The sequence below is a fragment of the Diabrotica undecimpunctata genome, chromosome 8 (assembly GCF_040954645.1).
Source record: "Diabrotica undecimpunctata isolate CICGRU chromosome 8, icDiaUnde3, whole genome shotgun sequence".
Classification (NCBI taxonomy): domain Eukaryota; kingdom Metazoa; phylum Arthropoda; class Insecta; order Coleoptera; family Chrysomelidae; genus Diabrotica; species Diabrotica undecimpunctata.
In genome coordinates this window covers 99,247,971-99,268,483 of record NC_092810.1, presented here as the reverse complement: position 1 = coordinate 99,268,483, position 20,513 = coordinate 99,247,971, and the positions used below count along the sequence as shown (strand labels likewise).

Here is a 20,513-nt window from a genome sequence, read left to right as displayed (position 1 = left end):
GAGAAGTTTTTCATGTAACCATTTTACAAACATTTCTGTGTTCATATTATCGTGATAGTCACTTGATTTTGATTTAGATGAAAATATTAAATTAGCACCTTCTATAAAACCCGATTTCCCTCCTGCATGTAAAATTATGTGTCGCTTCCCTTCTCCATCAGTATATTTGATAGACTTTACGTTATCATCTTGCCATATTCTCTTGGTTGCACCCCTAGAAAATATCCATGTTTCGTCTAACTATATAAAATTTGCCCTTTCTTCTTTTAATTTAGAATATTTTCTTAAAAAGTTCTTTTATGCACAACAGAACTTCTTTCCCAAAGGGCTTTTCTGTTATCCTCCTTTTGAAATTAGAAACCCAAATTATGTACCACTTGCCATAGACTTGTTCTGCCAATTTCGTCAAATTTTCTATCTTTTAATTCCGAGAGAATTGTATTTAAGGTCACATGTTCCTTGTTGGCTCGCATTCGATAAATGGTATCACGAATTTCAAATTTTTTTCCATCTGGAATATCTTTCGTTTTCAATGATAGGCGAGTTTTTCGGTGATCTTCTTTCGGCCGTTTATTATTGCGATTTTGTAATACTCCTCTTAGTTTGGTTTCACTAATTCCTAGAGCATCACATACGCGTTGTTGAACAGACATTACCGATTTTAAGGGACTGCCATTTTCTTTTTCATCCGTAAAATACTTATGTACACTACAAATTAGACTATCTACATCTAACACACGTCTAGGCATTTTTAAATATTTCCACCAAACATACAATCTCAACAATGGCAAAGAATCAATTCAACTGCAATATTGTAACAAATTTATACCTACCCTAATGTTATTTTAATGTATTTTAAAATATGACCATTAATGCAGTTTTTACCTAATTTTCTGGGAAGTCGTTTACTGCAACTGGTTATCAATGAGTCATTAGCATAATTTTGTTAATCCGAAATCCGCGTAAATATAGCGAACCGACTTATAACACATTCGTTTTAGTTTAAATGCAATGTATTGATTTGAAGATAGTTCCATTTAGCCACAAGTTCTTCTTCTCGTGGTGCCTATCATATCTTTTTAGACTATCATGACAATTTTAACTTTGCTTACAGCTGGTTGTACCAGGTTGCCATGTTGAATATGACTGCCTTTCCATTTAATAACCAACTAAAGTAAAAGATATCTACTATTAATTTTTTATAAATAATTTTCATTCAGAATTTTCATTTTGTGAAGAAACTTTAGAATTCGTCATTCAATCAATCCATGAGATCCGTAGCATTAGTATCTATTACCATATCTTTAAAGCGTTCAGCATCTTCATAGATGCATCCGACAAAGTCTTTTAAGTCTGCTTTTAATTAGTTGTTAAACGTAGGTATTAGCTTGTAAAAATCAAGTTCTTAATAAATGCGGATTTATTCTTTGCTATCCGTTGTTATGTCCAATTTTTTAGTTGAATGTTGTTACGTGTTTCTCGAATGATCATTTATTCGGTCTTTTTTATATTCAGATCTAGCCCATGTATTTGAATCACTTCTACATTCTGCGATTCATTAATGTGTGTAGCTCTTCCATACCCCATCTGCAAAAACTACCATATCGTACATATCTGTTTTTTTTTACTGAAATTCATTCTTTCACATGTTCTACGGCATGTTTAATTAAATTATTTGGAGCATATATCAAGAGAAGGGGTGTAAATATGCATCCTTGTCGCACTCCTCATTGTATTGGTATAAGATTTGATAACTGGTTATCTATTTTTATATTCTGAGTTTAATTAAAGTATATGTTTTAATAGTTCCAAGGATTTTATCACCTATACCAACTTATTTTTTACTATCGACATAGGTTTAGTATGCTTTATTCTATGGAATGCATTTTGGCAGTCTAAAAAACATATGAAGACATCACAATTAACGTCTCTGCATCTTTAAAATAGAACTTTAGTGTTAAAGAGGGCTTCCCGCGTACTCAAAGTGTGATGAATCACTATGTTCGTGATAAATGTTGATCACATATTTGTCTATTTACTGTGAATTACTTTGAGAGAGGTCTTTAGTGGATAGCTCATAGGACATATAATTCTATAGTTGCTACATTTGTTCTCGTTGGATGTTTACTGGGAAAGTTAAAAATGTTGATTTAAACCAGCCTTACGAAATGTAAACTGTGTTATAGATATCTTTAAATATCAATGAATAATTTGACGAATGACAAAAAAAGAGAATAAAAATAAGTTTATTTATTTTTATTTTGTTCTATTTTTCTTCTTGATTTGCGTTATTTCCAAGTCACATTTATATTGTTGAGTTGCTTATAAAAATTATTTTGTTGTTGGTGTTCCTTTTTTTTTTCCTTCATGTTCTATTGAGATTAATTCTTCTTAAAGTGCCCTCTCCTCAATAGAGGTTGGCTACTACAATTTTAAAATCTTCTCTATCTTCAGCTGTTCTTATTAGCTGTTCAAAATTTAGCCCTGTCCATTGTCGGATGTTTCTGAGCCACGATAGTCTTTTCCTTCCTAGGCCTCTCTTTCCCTCGATTTTTCCTTTCACTATAAGTTGGGCATATTGGTACTTATTATTTCTCAGTATGTGGCCTAGGTATGATGTTTTTCTAACTTTTACTGTGTTAAAAAGTTCTCTTTCCTTGCCTATTCTATGCAGCATGAGATTAATTATCACCATGTTAATTTTCACTCTTGTATCTATTGTGGAACAGTTGACTCAAAGTTTTCCGAGGTTTCTTACCAATATATTATTATGCTTTCTCTCATACCGCGTTTGTCGTAAAAATTTTCCTTCATAACCAATTATAGCAACTGATATTCATTTCTACGTTTAAAATCACTCGAATACTGCTGTTTTTTCATTTTACTTCTTAGTGATTTGTCGTTTTGGTTGTTCGTCTTTTTGAGTACTTTGTATTCAATGCTATAGTGATTTACAGGCGTCAAATCTGTTATTTCATACATTTGTTATTACGTTGTGAGACTGAATGTGGAAAAATTAGATAAGGCGAATGGGAAAGTTTTTGATTAGAAAATTTTCTACAACATTCCATGGAACATTCAACATACACATTTACATATTGTACATTAATGTACATACGAGCGAACGTTGGAATATTTGAGTAGATTTTATCATTATTTATTTAAAGACAAATAAATTCTACTAGGTTTCCTGATTGCCTTTTTTTGTATTTGGACAGTATATATATATATATATATATATATATATATATATATATATATATATATATATATAGAGAGAGAGAGAGAGAGAGAGAGAGAGAGAGAGAGAGAGAGTGGACCAAAAGTCAGAATACCCCTAATTATCTCTTGAGTGGATGGTTCAAATTATACAACAACACTTGGAACACAATACAGGAAACTTGAAATTTGATGTTGATGTTTACTTTGATAATTGGATGCAAATTATCAAAGGATTTTCTCCACGTTTCTCTAGAAATTAATGCGCATTCATCGATAATTCTTTGCCTTATCTCTACAACTTTTGCTGGTTTAATTTTATAAATTCTACTTTTCAAGTATCATCAATAAAAAATAATCATTAGGATTTAAATCGGGTAAACGAGGAAGCCGGTCAATACTACATGGAGTTTCGTCTTGATAAAACCATATCTGGTCAAAATTGGCTCCAATTTTGTTTTTAGGGCTTGTAAAATTTCCTTCTAGAAAAAATGGCCCAATTAACTGAGTGACCACTATACTCGGCCATACATTTGGTATTTGTGGTCTTTGTGTATGGTTTTTAGGTTTCCAGTATGGATTTACCTGACTCCAATAACTTAAATTTTGGCGATCTACATTTCCTCACAGTCATGCTTCGTCAAAATAATTTATCTTATTATTTTATTATCAGTTACAATTTTAGTCATCTTTTCTTCACTAAACTGTAATCTACGCTCATAGTCATATTCATTTAATTCTTGCAACAACTGGATTTTGTACGGTTTAAATGAATTTTTATGTAGTACACGCAACATTAGCATTACCTACATCAGTTATTTGTGCAGCTCTGCCTGAGGATGTATGTGAATCTTTAACGAAACTCTGGAATACAAACAAATTGTAATTTCTTCCTGTTTGAATGTCACCTTTTACTCTTAAAGTTTTCTCAAAGCGCTTTACAATTTTTTCGTCGCTTTATGTAGAGCGTCTTTATTGTAGAAGCTTTTAAAACACATAAAACATATGTCAGCTTTAGTTATTAAAACAATTTATTGTACAAAACTTTTCAATAAACATCAAGGTATTGTTAGTTTTATGAATTAAAATCAAAATCAGAGCATTCTATATTTACTGAATTACTTCGAAACTATTTGGCAAGATAAGTTTTATTTGTTTATGATCTTCATGACTAGGTAAACTACTACTAACTAGATAAGTGTTATTGTGGTTTAAGTCTTATTGAAGTGAGGATAAAAAAATGTACAGAGCGATGTATTTATTTAAAAAACTAAAGTGACATATTAGTGAAAGAAAAATGTATCGTAAAAGCAGGTGCGTCTTCTTTGATTTTTATCTCATATTCTACCGCTTCCTCTTATGTAATTCCTTATGAGTGTTAGAAAGCTTTGTCGGAAATTTGTAATTATTATGGCAATTTGTACAACTCAGCTTCCAAATCTATAAATTATGCACTAATTCTAGACGATCTTATCGTCTTACGATATATAAATTATAATTATTATCAAAAATTGCTCATAATGCTTTACCAATATCACGTTCGACATTGATCTAGTTTCAATTCGAATGCATGAAAAACAATTTACTTTGAGTTTATTAAGTTTTATTAAGATTTCTAAGATTTTCTTTCCTTACCTTACAATACGATGACTCTTTAAATAAAGAAAACGTTGAGGCATTTTATCGTTTATATGAATAAGCTTTTGTATGAGCAAATAGATTTCGAATATTATAAATATTATCTGCTTCTAAAAAAAAATAAAAGAAATGTCTCTGACAATGGCGATCACCGTAGCGATGGCTTCATGATCTTTCCTTATATAGATCGTTTACGATTTTGGTCTACCCTCGATTGTAGTTCAGGCAAAAAATTTGATTTCTACAGAAGTTTCTTCGGTGTTTTATTTTTCTTTTAATTATAAGTTGTCCTATTTCATTATGCTTTGCATTCAATAATTAGTCCAAATAGAGTTTTTTACTAGTTTTAACAGACTTTAATAGTTCGTTACTGTTCAGTGCTTCCAAGTACTTCCAGGTCCATAGATTTCCAAGATATTTTTAATATTTTTCGTTGTACCTACACTTTCACTATTAAGTTTCTATTTATTATTGATAAGTTTTGGATATTTATAAGCTTCTACTCCATGACAGTGCAGACCAAATATAGTACTTAATCATTTCTATTATGCCTCTAAGTTGAGATCGCTATCTCAAAAAAGTACAAAAAATAATTATTGCATTTCGTTATATTTCTTTATTTAATATTTACTAACACTTATTTAAATATTAAAAATATTTAAAAATATTGGAACATAAACAGTAACGCCAAGGAGACGGCAAGTTTTAGGAATGCAATTATTTGCAGAAACAGAAAGTTTTATTACAGCACAGTTAGTAGCGTTTCTTAAAAATTGTAACTAAATTTATGCTTTATTTGAAGGGGTATTATGTTCAACAAATTTTTGCTGTATTCGATAAGAATCGTCCTTTTTCACTTATATTACAACTCATCGGGAAGAATAGACCAATAGATTCTAGATGTTATGGGAAAATAAGGAAACACTGGTCAAACAACTTTACTATTCACTATTATAAGATACAAATTAAAATAATGCATATATATTGTTACAAAATATTTCTCTATAAAACTACAATAACTTATTTTGTACATATTTTTTCCAAACTTATTTGCCAGATATATTATTAAATTTTTTTGGTGAAACTGGACCTTCTGCTTAGTAAGTACCAGTTTTTGTATTACTCAATAAGTTTCTTTATTTTGATCCCAGTATCCATACATAAACTTTGTATATTTTGTAATATTCTGTACAAATACTTGTATATATATAACAAACTATTACCTAAAAATCTATAATTACGACGTAAAAAATTAAGTACTAAGATATTAAATTTTCTTTAGTTAAAAATTCCAAAGGATGAGGTAGCTGGATCACTGATTTGGCCCTTATTGCTGTTTTCTCCATATTGGCATTAGGTGGTAAGTTTCATTTTTGGTCCCTTTTACTGTGTAACATTTTGAAATGCAAAATTCAAACTAGATATTTTTAAAACTAGACTTCAAATTCGATATTTAATAGCATTGGATGGTGCAGTTAAAAAAATGATATTTGTTTCTTCTAAGATAGTTCTTTCTGGAGTATAATGAAAATATTTGAGTACCTAATCACCTAGTTAACGTAATAAAAAATTTGTGGGATAAAAACTCAGCCAAAGTTAAAATATATGGAATATATTTGGGTGCGTTCAAGAAAAAAAGAAAGAAATTTTACAACACATATTCTGAATATATAATGAGGCGAAAGATGAAAGAATTACTATAGGAGGCAGTATATCTGCGATACGCAGATGGTACACTTATACTAGCAGCATATCAAGTTTAAATGATTTAAATGCCAAACAATAACAAGAAATATTAAGTTCAGGTTTGTCAATGCCCTTATTTTTCCCATTGCTACATACGCAGATAAAACAAAGACTTTCAAAAGAATCAATAGGAGCAAGATTGAAGCCTTCAAAATGAGTATCTATAGAAGAATTCTACGCATGTCCTGGACAGAACACAGAACCAACCTGTCAGTTCTGGAAGAGCTATATATAAAAAGCAGGCTATTAAAAAAAGTAAACTGAGCATACCTAAACTACTTAGGCAACATAGCTAGAAGAACGAGGACCATGAAAATATTAGTAGTAGAAGGAAAAGTAGTAGGCCGAAGACCAAGGGAAGATCTCCAACACGATGGGCAGACCAAATAAAAACTCTAGTGGGAGAAAATCCCTACGTAAAGCCGTCCATATGACAAAGGATCACATACAATATAGACAGCAAGCTTACAGTATTTAGAGTGTTACCACAAGAAATGAGGATTAGGATTCAACTTAACGTTTTGTTGTACAATGTTAAAAAGCTAGACAAGGGTATTCCTTGAACTCAAGTTAAATTACATGGAGCAACTCTTTAATTGTCGTTATATAATTAACAAATATGACAAGCTTATGAATATTAACAAAGATTTTAACGCTCTTATATGCAAGAAAGTGCCAGAAATTAAAAACTTTACACCAAAATATAAAGATATTGCAGAAAATCGTAATTTGTTATTCATTTAAAATATGGACTATTTTTTCTCGTTTTAACGTGACATTTCTGATTTTATGAAAGTAAAGTTTGATTAGATCTTTATTTTAAACAAGAATTTTTGAAAACATTAGCAAAACAAAACAATTTTATAGGAAAACGATAGGAGAAAAAACAAAGGAAACGCGATAAAAGAGGATAATGAAATGGGTCTCAGCTAAAAACAATTAAAAACGCATAAAGGTAGGTGCATACGAAGAACCTGATACAAGAACTGCAAATTAAAGTCGCAGTTATATATGTTAAACTCATGGTTATGTTCAAATAATAAAAAAACAATGCAAGGGGAATAACGAGCACATTTTACATCATATAAGAATGTCATATTTATATAACGAATATGAAGAAATCAGAGCAAACTTGGATACTGGTTAGAGCGATTAAAGGTCAATATTAGGAAATCTCAAAGAATAATTAAAAAATTACTTTTTGAACTTTAAATAAATGTGATCAGTATTCAGATCTCAAATTAAAAGTGGTTTATGACGTTTCAAAAAAGACTATGAACAACTAACAATACATTAAATAGAACAAATAAAACAACAGAAATAAATAAACGCAGAGTGACTGTAAAAACACTCCTATCGATTAAAAGAAGCAAAACAATAACACAAATTTTAGAAGAATGAAGATATAAATAACTGGGAAATAAAAAGAAAAAAAGAAAAAAGAGTAACCGATCATAGCAAAAGGAAAAAAGAAAGGTCAATTATAATCTTTCAAAATAAATCACCAGTAGAACACCGTAGCATTGGCCGCCTGAAAACGTGAATTGATCACTTTGAAACATTAAATCACGAAGGGGGCAGGTGATGAAGATAAAACTGCCAATTTGCCTACAATCAGAAAGGATAAACAAAAAAAAAGATATATCTTATTATGTTAATTGTTATCCAAATAAATTATTTATAATATTCGATATAACAAAATTATAGACTTACTGTTTTGGTTTCACTGGATGAAAAACTAGATATAACTCACCAAGTTATATACTAAAATAATGGATCATTATTAATCTTAACGACATACTTTATATCTTCTTTGGCTTACGTTTAAACCAATTCCAAAAACTATTGTAATATACGAATTTTCCATAAGTGTGTGTCATTCATCATATATAAGACATCTATATGAGTTTTCGTAATAATCTGATATAAATGACTATTTTCAAATTAGAATTTAGAATACAAAATAATATCAACTTTTATTTCTACTAAACATTGAAAATTTTCCCAGTAAACACGGTCATTAAGATAAAGTATTTAGTTTTGTAAAACCCAAAAAATAAAAATTCAGTGTAAATTTTTAGAATCCACTGAGAATTTGATTTTCGTAATGAAACAATTAACGCGTATAACAGTACCAAAATTTTATCCATTAATAACGACGACGGTTTTTTACATGACGTAGAATTCTTAATTACAGGATCCGTTACTTTATACACTTTATAGATATGAAGGAATAGTTATACTGATGTTCAAGAAAATTTAAGGAATAATAATATATTTTAATATTATATGCAAACGAAAATAATGTTGAAGTGTTTAAGGTGGAAAAATAATAAATCACGAATGCAATAAACGTAAAAATGAACAAGTTTACAATGCTATTTATTTAAAAAAAAAAGAGGGCTATAAGACTACAAGGTTAAAGGAATTTTATTAATTTATATGGTTAATAGACCTCCAAATATGAAAAATAGATCGTTTTTGAGAAAGGGGTGAATTAGTCAATATGCACTAGGGTGCATTTGTGTGAATTCTATATGCACTTTTCGTACATATCGTGGGCATTCTGCAAAAACTGACCAAGTCAAATATCATAATTTCGAAATAACTGATGTTGAATATTCTGTAATTTTATTTGAATTTATTTTTAAATCCTTTTAAAAGGATAAGTATGTATTTTTTCTTTCCAGTTATTAAATGGTTGAAGTTGTAAAGTTAGAAGTGATTCCAAGTACCTCTAATATACGTATTAACCTTTTTGTAAAAAGTAAAAGGGCTAGGAGAGTTCTGGCTATTTTCCCATGTTAAATCCCATAAGAAATCGCTAAGGTCCATTCTGCTCATGTTTGGCTCTTTTTGTGGTGGAGGCGCGACGGCTCATCGGTTCGTGACGTGTGTGGTATCGTTGGAAAGGGGGGAAGTAACGAATACGTTGAAGCAAAAAACAAAGATGGCGGCGTTAACAAAAGGACACTAAGCTTGTAACGTCGAAACGGCTTCACGTACAACAACGTGTAAGGTATGGATGTAAAGAGAAGCGCTCAACAAATACGTAGACACAGAAAAAAAAACGTGGCGGCTTATTGCCAAAAAGACAGTAAGCTCATAACGTCTAAGCGGCTTAACGTTTAATATTGTGCAAGGTAACAACGGTAAGGGGAGGGTTTCTATTGGTCCGATCTTTGCGAATGAGGGCTCGTTGGAAAAAGGCGAAGATATCAAATATGTATCATAAAAACAAAGAGAAAGACATTGTCAAAACGGCATTATATTGGATCTTTGTTGCTATTGATCGAATTTTAACATAATAGACGTTGAAGAAAAGAAGAGTAGTCACTAAGGCTAACAGAGAAACATACATGACAACATTGAGAAAACGGCACTATATTATATATTGGACCTATTTTGAAGGGGATTCCATGCTATTACAGTTTATCATCTCGTCATGCAACCTGTCGGCTACAGCCTTTAACTATGTCCAAACCTTCTAGCACCTATATGTCATTCAGCCTATCGCTTCTCTCTCTCTCTCTCTCTCTCTCTCTCTCTCTCTCTCTCTCTCTCTCTCTCGAAACAATGTATGAAAGGCGAGGTGACGCTGAAAAGGATATAACGTAAAACAACGTGTGAGTTATTACTACAAATATAACATGATGAATCGAAGAACGTATACCATTTTTACAGTATGACCAAACCAACAAACATCACTACTACACATGTATCTCCCTCCAATCAAACATCTGCTCTTCACAAAGAGGTCTGGCCACATTATAAAACATATCTTACTTGATATATATATATATATATATATATATCATCTGATTAATCATTGCTCAACATGGATCTTATCACAACTATCACTACTATACATAGGTCTCAGCCTAATGTGCGATACATGTCTATTATTCCATATATACATATAATTTTTACTGTACTGAATGCAGATGGTATTGCGAGTTGCATACTATATTTTATCTGTAAAAAAAAAACAAAAATTTACTTGGTCACTTTTTGATGTAGAAATTTGTTCTTATTGAAATTATTGCCACAATAAGATAATTATTGATCAATAATAAAACGCAAAGAAAATATTTCTAATTTTATTTATTAACAGTGTAAGACTAAAGTTTCAAAAAAAACATTTACTTTATTTTTTAAATTAGAAAATGAAAAAAACATGTAAAAGTTTCTCTACTAGAATAAATCTAAATCTAATCAGACAGGTAGAACTAATCCGAATCCGAATCGAACAATACTGATGGCTCTGGAACAACATCATTTTTCCACTCTCTGATGGTATTAACTGATACCAAGCATGGAATTCAGAGAGAATTATTCCTGTCTTACATAATTTTAGAAGATCCTGCTTTTTAAGTTTAGAAATAGGAATTTCTTTGGAGTATAATAGTTAAATTTCTTTTATAGGATTTACAACTCGTTAAAAATAGTATATATTGCGGTTTATCTGCTTCAGGTTTATCAGTTTAAAAATATTTAAAAAATCATGCATAGTGTCTACTGAAACATTCTTGTTAGCATTTTTTATGGCACTATGCATGGAATCTACTTCCATATAAGAATGCCCAGATTCTAAAAAATTATGCTGTACAATATTTAAATTGCTGCTTTGTACGATAAATAGAAATAATGCTGCAATAAACTGATTTCTGTTTTTGTGGCTACAGATATAACTTATTTAGGTATTATTTTGTGGCAAAGATTTTATGAACTTAAGCAGGCATGTGCCTATTTTTGAACTGCCACTTTGACCATTAATTTCAGTCGATGCGTAGCAGTGGACTTTTTGACTAGCTGCTTCGTAAATTGTGAAATTGAACGCGCACAGCTTTTTACTGTAATACATTGGTGAGACTTCTGAAGAAGGTATTTGCAGAACGATTTGTAAATCAAACGTGACACTTAAGAAACTATTATCAGTAATTGCCCGCTCTTTGTCTAATTTTTTTGCTAAATTTGATTCTTCCCGTCTTTTAATGTGATCCTGATATTTTTCTTCTAAATTTGCAGCTTTTGTCTTCAAGTACACTAGGAAACTAAAGATTTTCCCATGACACTCATTGATACAGATATCTAACAACAGCTTTTGACAAATTTCGTGATAAAAATATGTAATAAACAGTAATATGTAAAAGAGTAAACGTAATTTTTTACTCACAAACAATATATAGGTAAACAAAGTAAGATCGTTAATTGACTTTAAATACATAAAGTGAAGACTAGTAAATTATATTGAAAAGTGACACAATTTTACTGAAAAACCATAAAAAATCCTTTAAAATGAAGGTTTTCAAGGTTATTTTTGTTAATTTTTTTGCTTATTAATTGCAAAAATAGCTTCAAAAGTCGATTTTTTGAAAATTATTAATACCTTTTCTAAAAATACACAAAAAACTTGTATTTAGCGTGAGAATAAGGACAATATCAAATACTCAGTCATCATTAATAGCACTTTAGCTATAAATATTTTCCATCTTTTCTTACTAACTGTAAGTGTATTAATACTACTTACATTTAAAAGAGCCAAGATTTGCCACTGCGCAGTTATAAATATCATGTTTTATGTGCTCTTAAATCGTCATAGTGATACTATACTCACTAAATGTTTCTACAAAGTAGCCTTGCAAACATTAATAATATTTCCTTATTATTCGTATATTAAATGCGAAAATTAAAAAGTAAATGCGACATCATACTCTTTTGTGTGGGAATATACCTAGTCCGCCACTGGTTATACCAGAGATTTATGTCATGGATTTTTTTATTTTTAAATGGCATGTAATGTTGGTGGCCTAGATTTGTTCATAATTTACTGGTGTCGTTTATTTTAAAGATAAAACATAATTAGTTGCCTACTTACTTGGTTGATATTGTCTCAGACACTATTTTGAACAATTATTATGCTTAAATTCAAGTGTAATTATTGTGAATACTCGATTATAAATAAGAAGAATCTATTGTGATTTTTCGTAAATTTTTTAGATGCAAATGTAAATGTAGTAATATTAAATAAGATGTAAAACTGAAAAAAAAATGAATATGTTTAGTGAACCGGTTTAGTGTGCGTGTTATCCGCTAGGTGAAACAAATAAGGGGTCAAAAAATGTAAACAATGTTTGAAATTTCACTTGTTTTCGTTATATTTACATTTAATTTTGTAAAATTGGTTTTTAAAAGTTTAAAATAAGATAATCTGATCTGATCTAATTTAAAATAAGAAGATCTGGTGGTCGAAAAATAATCATTTTTACTTATCAAAGTATATTTTTAAATCATAATTAGATAAAACATAGTTTTTGTAATTAAATCTTTGGGTTTATGATTTAGGATAATTGTATAAAAATGGTTCGATAGTGCTGTACATTAATTGTACTACAAGAAATTACATGGCACTGCATGTATTACATGTATACCGACATGTGTATGTCGGTAAGTGTCAAAGTCTATCAATTTAAACCTTGTTTTTGGAAAGTGGTGACTTCAGAAATGTTTTATGTGTGAATGCTATGACAGTCAATGGCATTGTTCTGTCTGTAGTAAATAACCTTTTTTCAGGCAATATTTTCTCTTTATGTACTGTAGTAGAAGACTTGAGAAATCGGAGAACTGAAAGTAAATACTACTTTTTAAAAGCATAAACTAACTTAAATATCTTATCCTGTCATTGTTGAACTTTGTATAGAAAACGTAAATTGTTTTGTTACTGTACGTACATTATTGCAATATGTAATACAAATAATAAATAAGTAGTCAAATGCTACAATCAACAATTGTCTTTTTTCTTTTTTTTTCTTAAAATTTATTTATTAAATGTTGTTGTTGAGTTTTAAAAAAGCTGCCAATGAAAGCTTAGAAGCTTGACACATAGTCGTAGGCTGTCTATCCACAAGATTTTTTTCTAAGCAATGACAAAGTTTTTGTCAGTTTTGAATTTAGGTTTCAATCATGTGTGTGAAAAATGAATGAATAGATGGATGGATGTACCAGCCATTGCTTGTTAATTTAATTATGCACATAAATATTTACGCAGTAACTAATTAAATAAAAACTTTCAGTTATGGATGAAAAAAAGGAAGATAAGTTCATAGATGGCATTCAACGCATCTTGTATCTTTTTTAAATTGTTTTGGCATAAAACAATCGCTTGTTTTGCTTTTAAAATCAAGTTAGTAAAGCAAGTTCCAACCTTTACTATCTGTGACAAAAATTATAATTAAACCTAACATAAGCGATATCAATTTTCTTATATTCAGTCAAATGTAAGTTTCAAATTCTTGCCCCCTTATTTTTTCTTTCGCTGAAAAACAGCTCCTTCTATCAGGCTTCAATTCTCTCTTAATAAGATCATAGAGTTCGAGCTCTAGTATATTTCACAGAACTCTGTGGGTGCACATAAACGTTTTAAAATTGATATTTCTTGGTTTTAAAGAAGTCTTAGAACATTTTCTATAAATAACTTTGGTTTTATTATCCTATATTGTTTAGTTTGTCATTGTTATACTATAACATCTTCTCTTAGTATTGATAATCACAACTTGTTTTATTCTATTATTGAGTTTTCTACAGTTTTTCCTTCATTTGGTAAGATAAAGTCTGCTTCTTTGATTTTCCTCTTTTGCTGTTTTTTTCTGTTATGACTATTGACGCATGTTTCCAATTATCGTAACACTTAATAATCTTGGGGTCTCTACCAGATAAAAATTGTTGAATTCACAAGGTATTTTGTAAATACAGTTTGAAAAGAAGAGCAGGAAGTAGCTCTAATTATTATTGAATTTAAAAAAGAAAATGTTTTTAAAATAGACTATTTTAAAGTACAGAAAATATGTTTATTTTTATTTAGTAATACATAGGTATACTTAAATGTACTAGAAAAAAGTCATAATAAGGAATTTAGTAAAAATTAGCACAAAAGTATAAAACTTTAAAGAACCGTATTTTGCTTAAAATTAGTCCTAAATTTATTTACAGTAGACCATTTTAAAAGGTAGTGATTTTTATTTCTATTAAATATACCACTGCATATACCTAAAACTGTGTAGAAGAAAGTTATAGAACAAGGTTTGTGAAAAAATAGAGAAAATATCCAAAAATGGTGTAAGTGACGAGCTTTGAAAAATCGTATATGGAATACTGTAAGTTCTTAAGACTTTTACCAAAGGTAATTTTCAAGAGAAAAGATAATTTTTTTTTCTGTTAAGCAATGCCTCTACCACCGTATAAAAAATTTATGGGCCAAAAAAGAAAAATCGCGAATGTTCCTGTTTGTTTTGCTTGATTTTATGAATATATTTTTGGCTTTAAAATATTTTAACAGAAAATTTAATTTTGAACAACTTTCCTGTTAATTTAAATGTACAAAAAGTGCATAAAATTCACAAAAATGCACACTAGTGCATAAGGACAAATTAAACCATTTCTCACAAACGCATCCCTTCAAATGGTAGCCCTCCGCGGTTTTATTTTATATTTGTGAGTCCATTGATCATATAAAATAATAAAACTGCTTTAACGTTGTATTTTCTTTTAGCCCTACTTTTTTAAACATAATCAATAGTCTATTAGGTGTGAATAGGAAAGACATTTTTACTACTGTATAAACACATAAAATTTTAAAATTCTATTTTAAGACTACAATAAACGTATACGTAAGTGAAAACAAAAAGTGACATTAGCTGTTACTATTTTTAGTTGTGAATAATATTTTAATAAGATCTTAAGAACAGCCTACTTTATCTATGAATTCGTACTATAAAATATGCTAGTTTTTGGTTAATTTGGACATGATGAATGTGCCATTAAATTAAAAATTTTGCGTATTTATTAACATTAATCCCACCATTGTAATACACAGTTGAATTAAGGTTAAAACAGCCTTTCATTTGACCTAACCTTCGCTCCATGTTTCATTTAATTATTTAAACTGTAATGACGTCACAGGGCCCGTGATGATCTCACAGACCTCTTGTATACATATCAACTGATAGTATTCTAGGTCTATTTGACATTTACCAATTTTCAAAAAATAATTCATTACTTCCTGAATTACAGACCTGTTAAAACATCTTGAAACACTCTGTATATTAATTAAATAATTCTAAACATACGATGTTAAACAGCATATTAAATTTGTATAAATTACAGCCAACAATAGCTGTGGACCCATTTACAAAGTTGTTGCACTAACTAGAAACACATTGTCGAGTATCACAAGATTAAAAGTAGATCATGGATGTTTTCCGAAGCATTTACATAAAATCGGTGTTCTCTCAATAGGCAGATGTGAGTATAAAACTAGCGCGGCTGATCTAAAGCACAACAACTGTCCCTTACCTCTCAATACAAGCATGAGGTTCCCACAAGAATTACTAAAAGCAGGTTTAAATACTCCCTTAAACTTAAATGTACTACTAAGAGAAGATAATACAAATTTTTTAAAACTAAGTATGATATTTCTGCAAAAAATTAAATTAAATGTTGCTCATTTGAATGCATGAATTTCCCTTGTATGTGTACCTACCTATTTATTGTTGCTCACCTATCTAACCGTGGTTTATATCTTGTGTGCAATAATAAAGTCGCTCCGATGATGCCCTGATCGCGAAATAAAATAATAAATGAATACAATATTTATAAGAAATTATATAACTGAAAGTTTCAAACCAAAGCCAAAAAACAAAAAAAAAACTAGTCTCAAAAAAAATATAAATTAACGTTATTAAATTAAGCATGCCATTAGGCTGTAAAAACTACAAAAATGCGTTTAAATGTGCATTTATAGAAAACAAAAACGGTAGTATAAAATGAAACATAGTCGTAAAAAGTCAATTAATAAAAAATGATTACATTTTCCGACGTAATATTGAACTATTTTATCAAATATAAATGTCCTTCGGTTGTCTGTTATTATATTTTTATACTCATATATACGTTCAATAATAATTGTCAGATTCCTTTAAAAGGAAATATAATATATAACGATATATCATTAAGTTGATATTTGTCAAAATAATTTTTCTTTACTATTTGATATTTAAAAATAGTCAGATCAATTTTTCGTTAATCCTTCATACTTTATACAACTCAATCAACTTACACATTTTAAACTACACACATCAAAAATATCTAAAGAACTCCATTATTATTTCACTTTTTTCAACAAAAACTTAACTTTTTTGTTAATACACACAATTTGATTTAAAAACTTACTCTCTATAAATTAAGATATGCCATAAATTAATTTGTCAATTGCACTCTTTTATTAAGACAAAAGCGCCACAAAGTTGTAGGATTAATTGCTTCAAATTGTAAAGAAATAGTGCTTTAAATTTTTAAGATCATCTGTATTTTATTTTACTAAAACAATACTATTAAACGTTAAGTCACGAAGCGTCTAAGGTAAGTGCTGTGAATATAATTCAGGCAACAATTTGGTAGGATCGCTGAAATACATGGGGTTGTCAACATGAAACTACTCCTCGAGGAATAGATTACATGAAACGACCTGCACGCCATACGTCCATTTAGGGTTCCTATATTACCTCATTTAAATAGTGGACTCAGATTAGGGTGGGCACAAGAACATGTGCAGTGGAGCTTACAAGTTCTGTGTTATTCACAGATGAAGCTAGGTCTTGTCTCTACCCTAAATAACGAAAAGTGAGAGTTTAAAGAGGAGCTGCTCAGACATGTACAGAATGTTCGTCCATATAGTGGTCTTCAAGTTACGATGTGGGCTGGAATAATTTTTCATTATCGGACTGTTTTCGTTTTTTAGAAGGCTTTAATCAATCTCAATATATTGATTTTATCTTAGAATCTGTTGTCCTTCTATTTACCACTGCTACAGGTCCTGATTTGTGTTATATGCAGGATAATACAAGGCCACATACTGCAGCAAATTAAGAGATTGGTTTCATAATGAGGATATAACACTTTTACCGTGGCCAGGACAATCGTCAAATCTTAATCCCATCAAGCATATATGGAATATGCTTTAAAGACATATTATTGACATTTATACTAGACAAGGTCTTCAAGGTCTTCTTAAACAGGAATGCCTATTGCCTCAAAACTAAATTGGTAATTTAATTTTAAGCATGTCACAGAGTTGTCAAACTGTAATTAATGTTGCTAATGTTGTAATCAGTGCACTTCTTAACTTTTCTTTGATTATTTCATCATAAAGAAATCATAGTACAATAAAATTAAGCTGAATTTATTGCTGACCTAGAAGGCATTCTAAAGGTATGTAAAGATATTTCACTTTTTAAAATCTTCTTCTTTTTTAGACATTTTTGATGTATTTGATTATATTATCATTTCAATTAAAACCATATGTTTTTTTAATTTTTTTAATCGATCGTATATGCATTCTGCATCAAATGGACCCTATTGAAGCAGTTTTTCAATACAGTTTATATTTTTCACATAAACTATTTCTGCTTGAATCCACGTGCTCTATCTTGTGACTAATAATAAAGCAAGGAGTAACATAGACATTTATAATTTGACAGAATTTCTTTTTAATTACTATCTTACAAATACTTTTTGAACTACACAAATTTCATTCTTTATGTTCAAAAAAATGTCTAGTATAAGTTTTGTAACACGATGTAAATTGTGTGCTAGACTATAAGTTACTTTACACTTTCTGGCTGCGTAGAAGGGCTGTTTCAAGTATCTTCATAGTAAGCACGTAGCGTTTTCCACTTCATATTACTGACATAATATACCAAAAAAAAAATTGAAACACATCGTTAATTTTGATCGATTGTTTATTTTATTTAAATGCCATATCTAGTACCACGTTTTGGTAATTTATTTTTAATATTCTTGTACCGAGCCATTAAGAATAAGACTTATTGGAGAAGTTTGTGAATTTTACATTAACATAACCCGAGGCCGTCGATGCAAGGCTATCTTCTGCTTGACTTTGTAATTTTTATAGTATCTCATCGATCCTTATCCACCAGTACTCCATGTGTAGTTATCTAATATCTTTATGCCTATAGAACATGTTTGTGATTTTCGATTTGTTCTCGGTAGCAAAAGGTCTCAATATATGTTAAATTTTTTTGTCATATCATTTTTTGTCTATATATCTCCGACTACTTTTGGAAAAGGTTCTCGCATATGAGTCACCTCCTATGACCTAGATCTATTCTATTGCATTTTCTGAGTATACTTTAAAGTGATTTATATAGATTAATTATGATATGACTCTCTTTTTCTCCAGGCAACCTTTTCTAGTAAATGTTAGCGATGACTACTGCAAATTCTTCTCGATCTTGGGGTTTTGTTATTAGTTATTGGAAGTCTAATCCAGTTCATTTTTTGATGTTTCTTACATTGCCTTTCGTTGTCAGTTGTTAGAAGTTATATCTATCGTGCCTAAGTATGTGCCCAAAATAAGTTGTTTTTTGCTTTTTCACCATGCCTAGCAATTCTCAGCAGTTCTCTATTGTAGAGACTTAGGAAAAAACTGCTCAGAATGGTATAAATACACTTCAATAGTGATGTTTTAAACATATTTTATACTCTAGAGAAGGCTCTCAATCAACACAAAAAGACCCAGGGATCAATGGCATACCGACGGAGACTTTAAAAGCAATAGGTGTGATTGGCGTAGATGTAATACTGGATATGTGCAAAATGGTATGGATCACAGGTAAATTCCCGATAAGTGGTGCGAATCAACTTTTATCCCTATCCGTTAAAAAGAATCCATTGCTTACAAGTTATCCTTAAACATTAAAACCTAGTTTCTTTTTAATATTTAAATAATTTATATATAATTTATATATTAATAATTTGGGGATAACGTGCCAATTGAACCTTCTTTGACATTCAGTCAATTTTCAACATATTATTTATTATGATACTATGGAAACCAAGATTTAAAAAACTTAATTAAAAATCTTAATTTTCTAATGACATATGTCAATTGTCGTCTTTGGGGAACCATTTAAAAGTCTGGCATTTGATTTTGCTCATTCATTTGCTGCTTCAACTCCAATAAATGGTTGGGTTATGACACCCGTATCATAACCAAATTTTTAATTTGTTTTTTTGTGGAGTCCAATGTACAGTCGGTTTTGTGTTTCTTAATAAAAAATAAAAAATAAATAGAACCAGCTTTTTCTGTAATTTTAGTTATTAAAAGATCTCTTCTAGTAGTGATACTTAAATATTTGATGTAAGTGAATCATTGTAAAAATTAAAATTGGTTGTTTACATTATTGTTCTATTATAGCATAGCTCTGAAGATGCCTTTTTTTAGACAAAAGCGCTCAGCTATAAATTAAAATTGTTTACACTCTTCAAACTATCCTTTTTCCATCTTTTGATTTAATATTTAGCGTGTCACCATGCCCTGACAAAGGCTTAAGGAAAGAGGAGGTAGGAGGAGGAGCAATTCTCAATCTTTTTTTATCTGTCTTAAAACCTCTTCATTTCTAAAGTGATCTCTCCAAGGAATCTTTAGTCTGTAGTGAAATATCCACATCTCAAAGCATTCCAATTTTCGCATTGTAATTGACTTTCAAAGTCCCTTCTTCCCTGCCATATGACAGGATGCTATTTACATAACATTTCACTATGCGTTTTAGCAGTGTAAGTTTTAAATCAATTAAAAAAAATGATCGTATTTTTAAAAAAGCGTTTCTGGCTATTTCTATCCTTTTTTATCTGTTAATTTCGATCAAGTATATTTTTGATTAGGCAGCCAAGGTATATGAATCTTTCTACCTGCTTTAAAAGATACTCGTTAATCGATATGTTTATTATAGGTGGGCTACTTTTGGAAATAATTAGTGTATTTGTTTTTCTTTTCGCTGACTTTGATACCATATCTTTCTACTTCCTGCACAATTCTATCAAGCAGAGTTTGT

At 29.9% G+C, this 20,513-nt stretch overlaps 1 protein-coding gene across 2 annotated transcripts in view; it reads left to right on the top strand.

The window, feature by feature from the left end:
• LOC140447798 (uncharacterized) overlaps positions 1-20,513 on the top strand; it is a 113,104-nt gene that overhangs the window by 84,535 nt on the left and 8,056 nt on the right. The window contains exon 3 of one of the 2 annotated variants that reach the window (XM_072540659.1): positions 6,140-6,217. The exons of the other annotated variant lie outside the window; for it this stretch is intronic. Within the exon in view, the coding sequence (XP_072396760.1) occupies positions 6,140-6,214 (75 nt within the window). The 3' untranslated portion in view covers positions 6,215-6,217. The remainder of the gene's footprint in view (positions 1-6,139; positions 6,218-20,513) is intronic. 2 annotated transcript variants of the gene reach the window in all.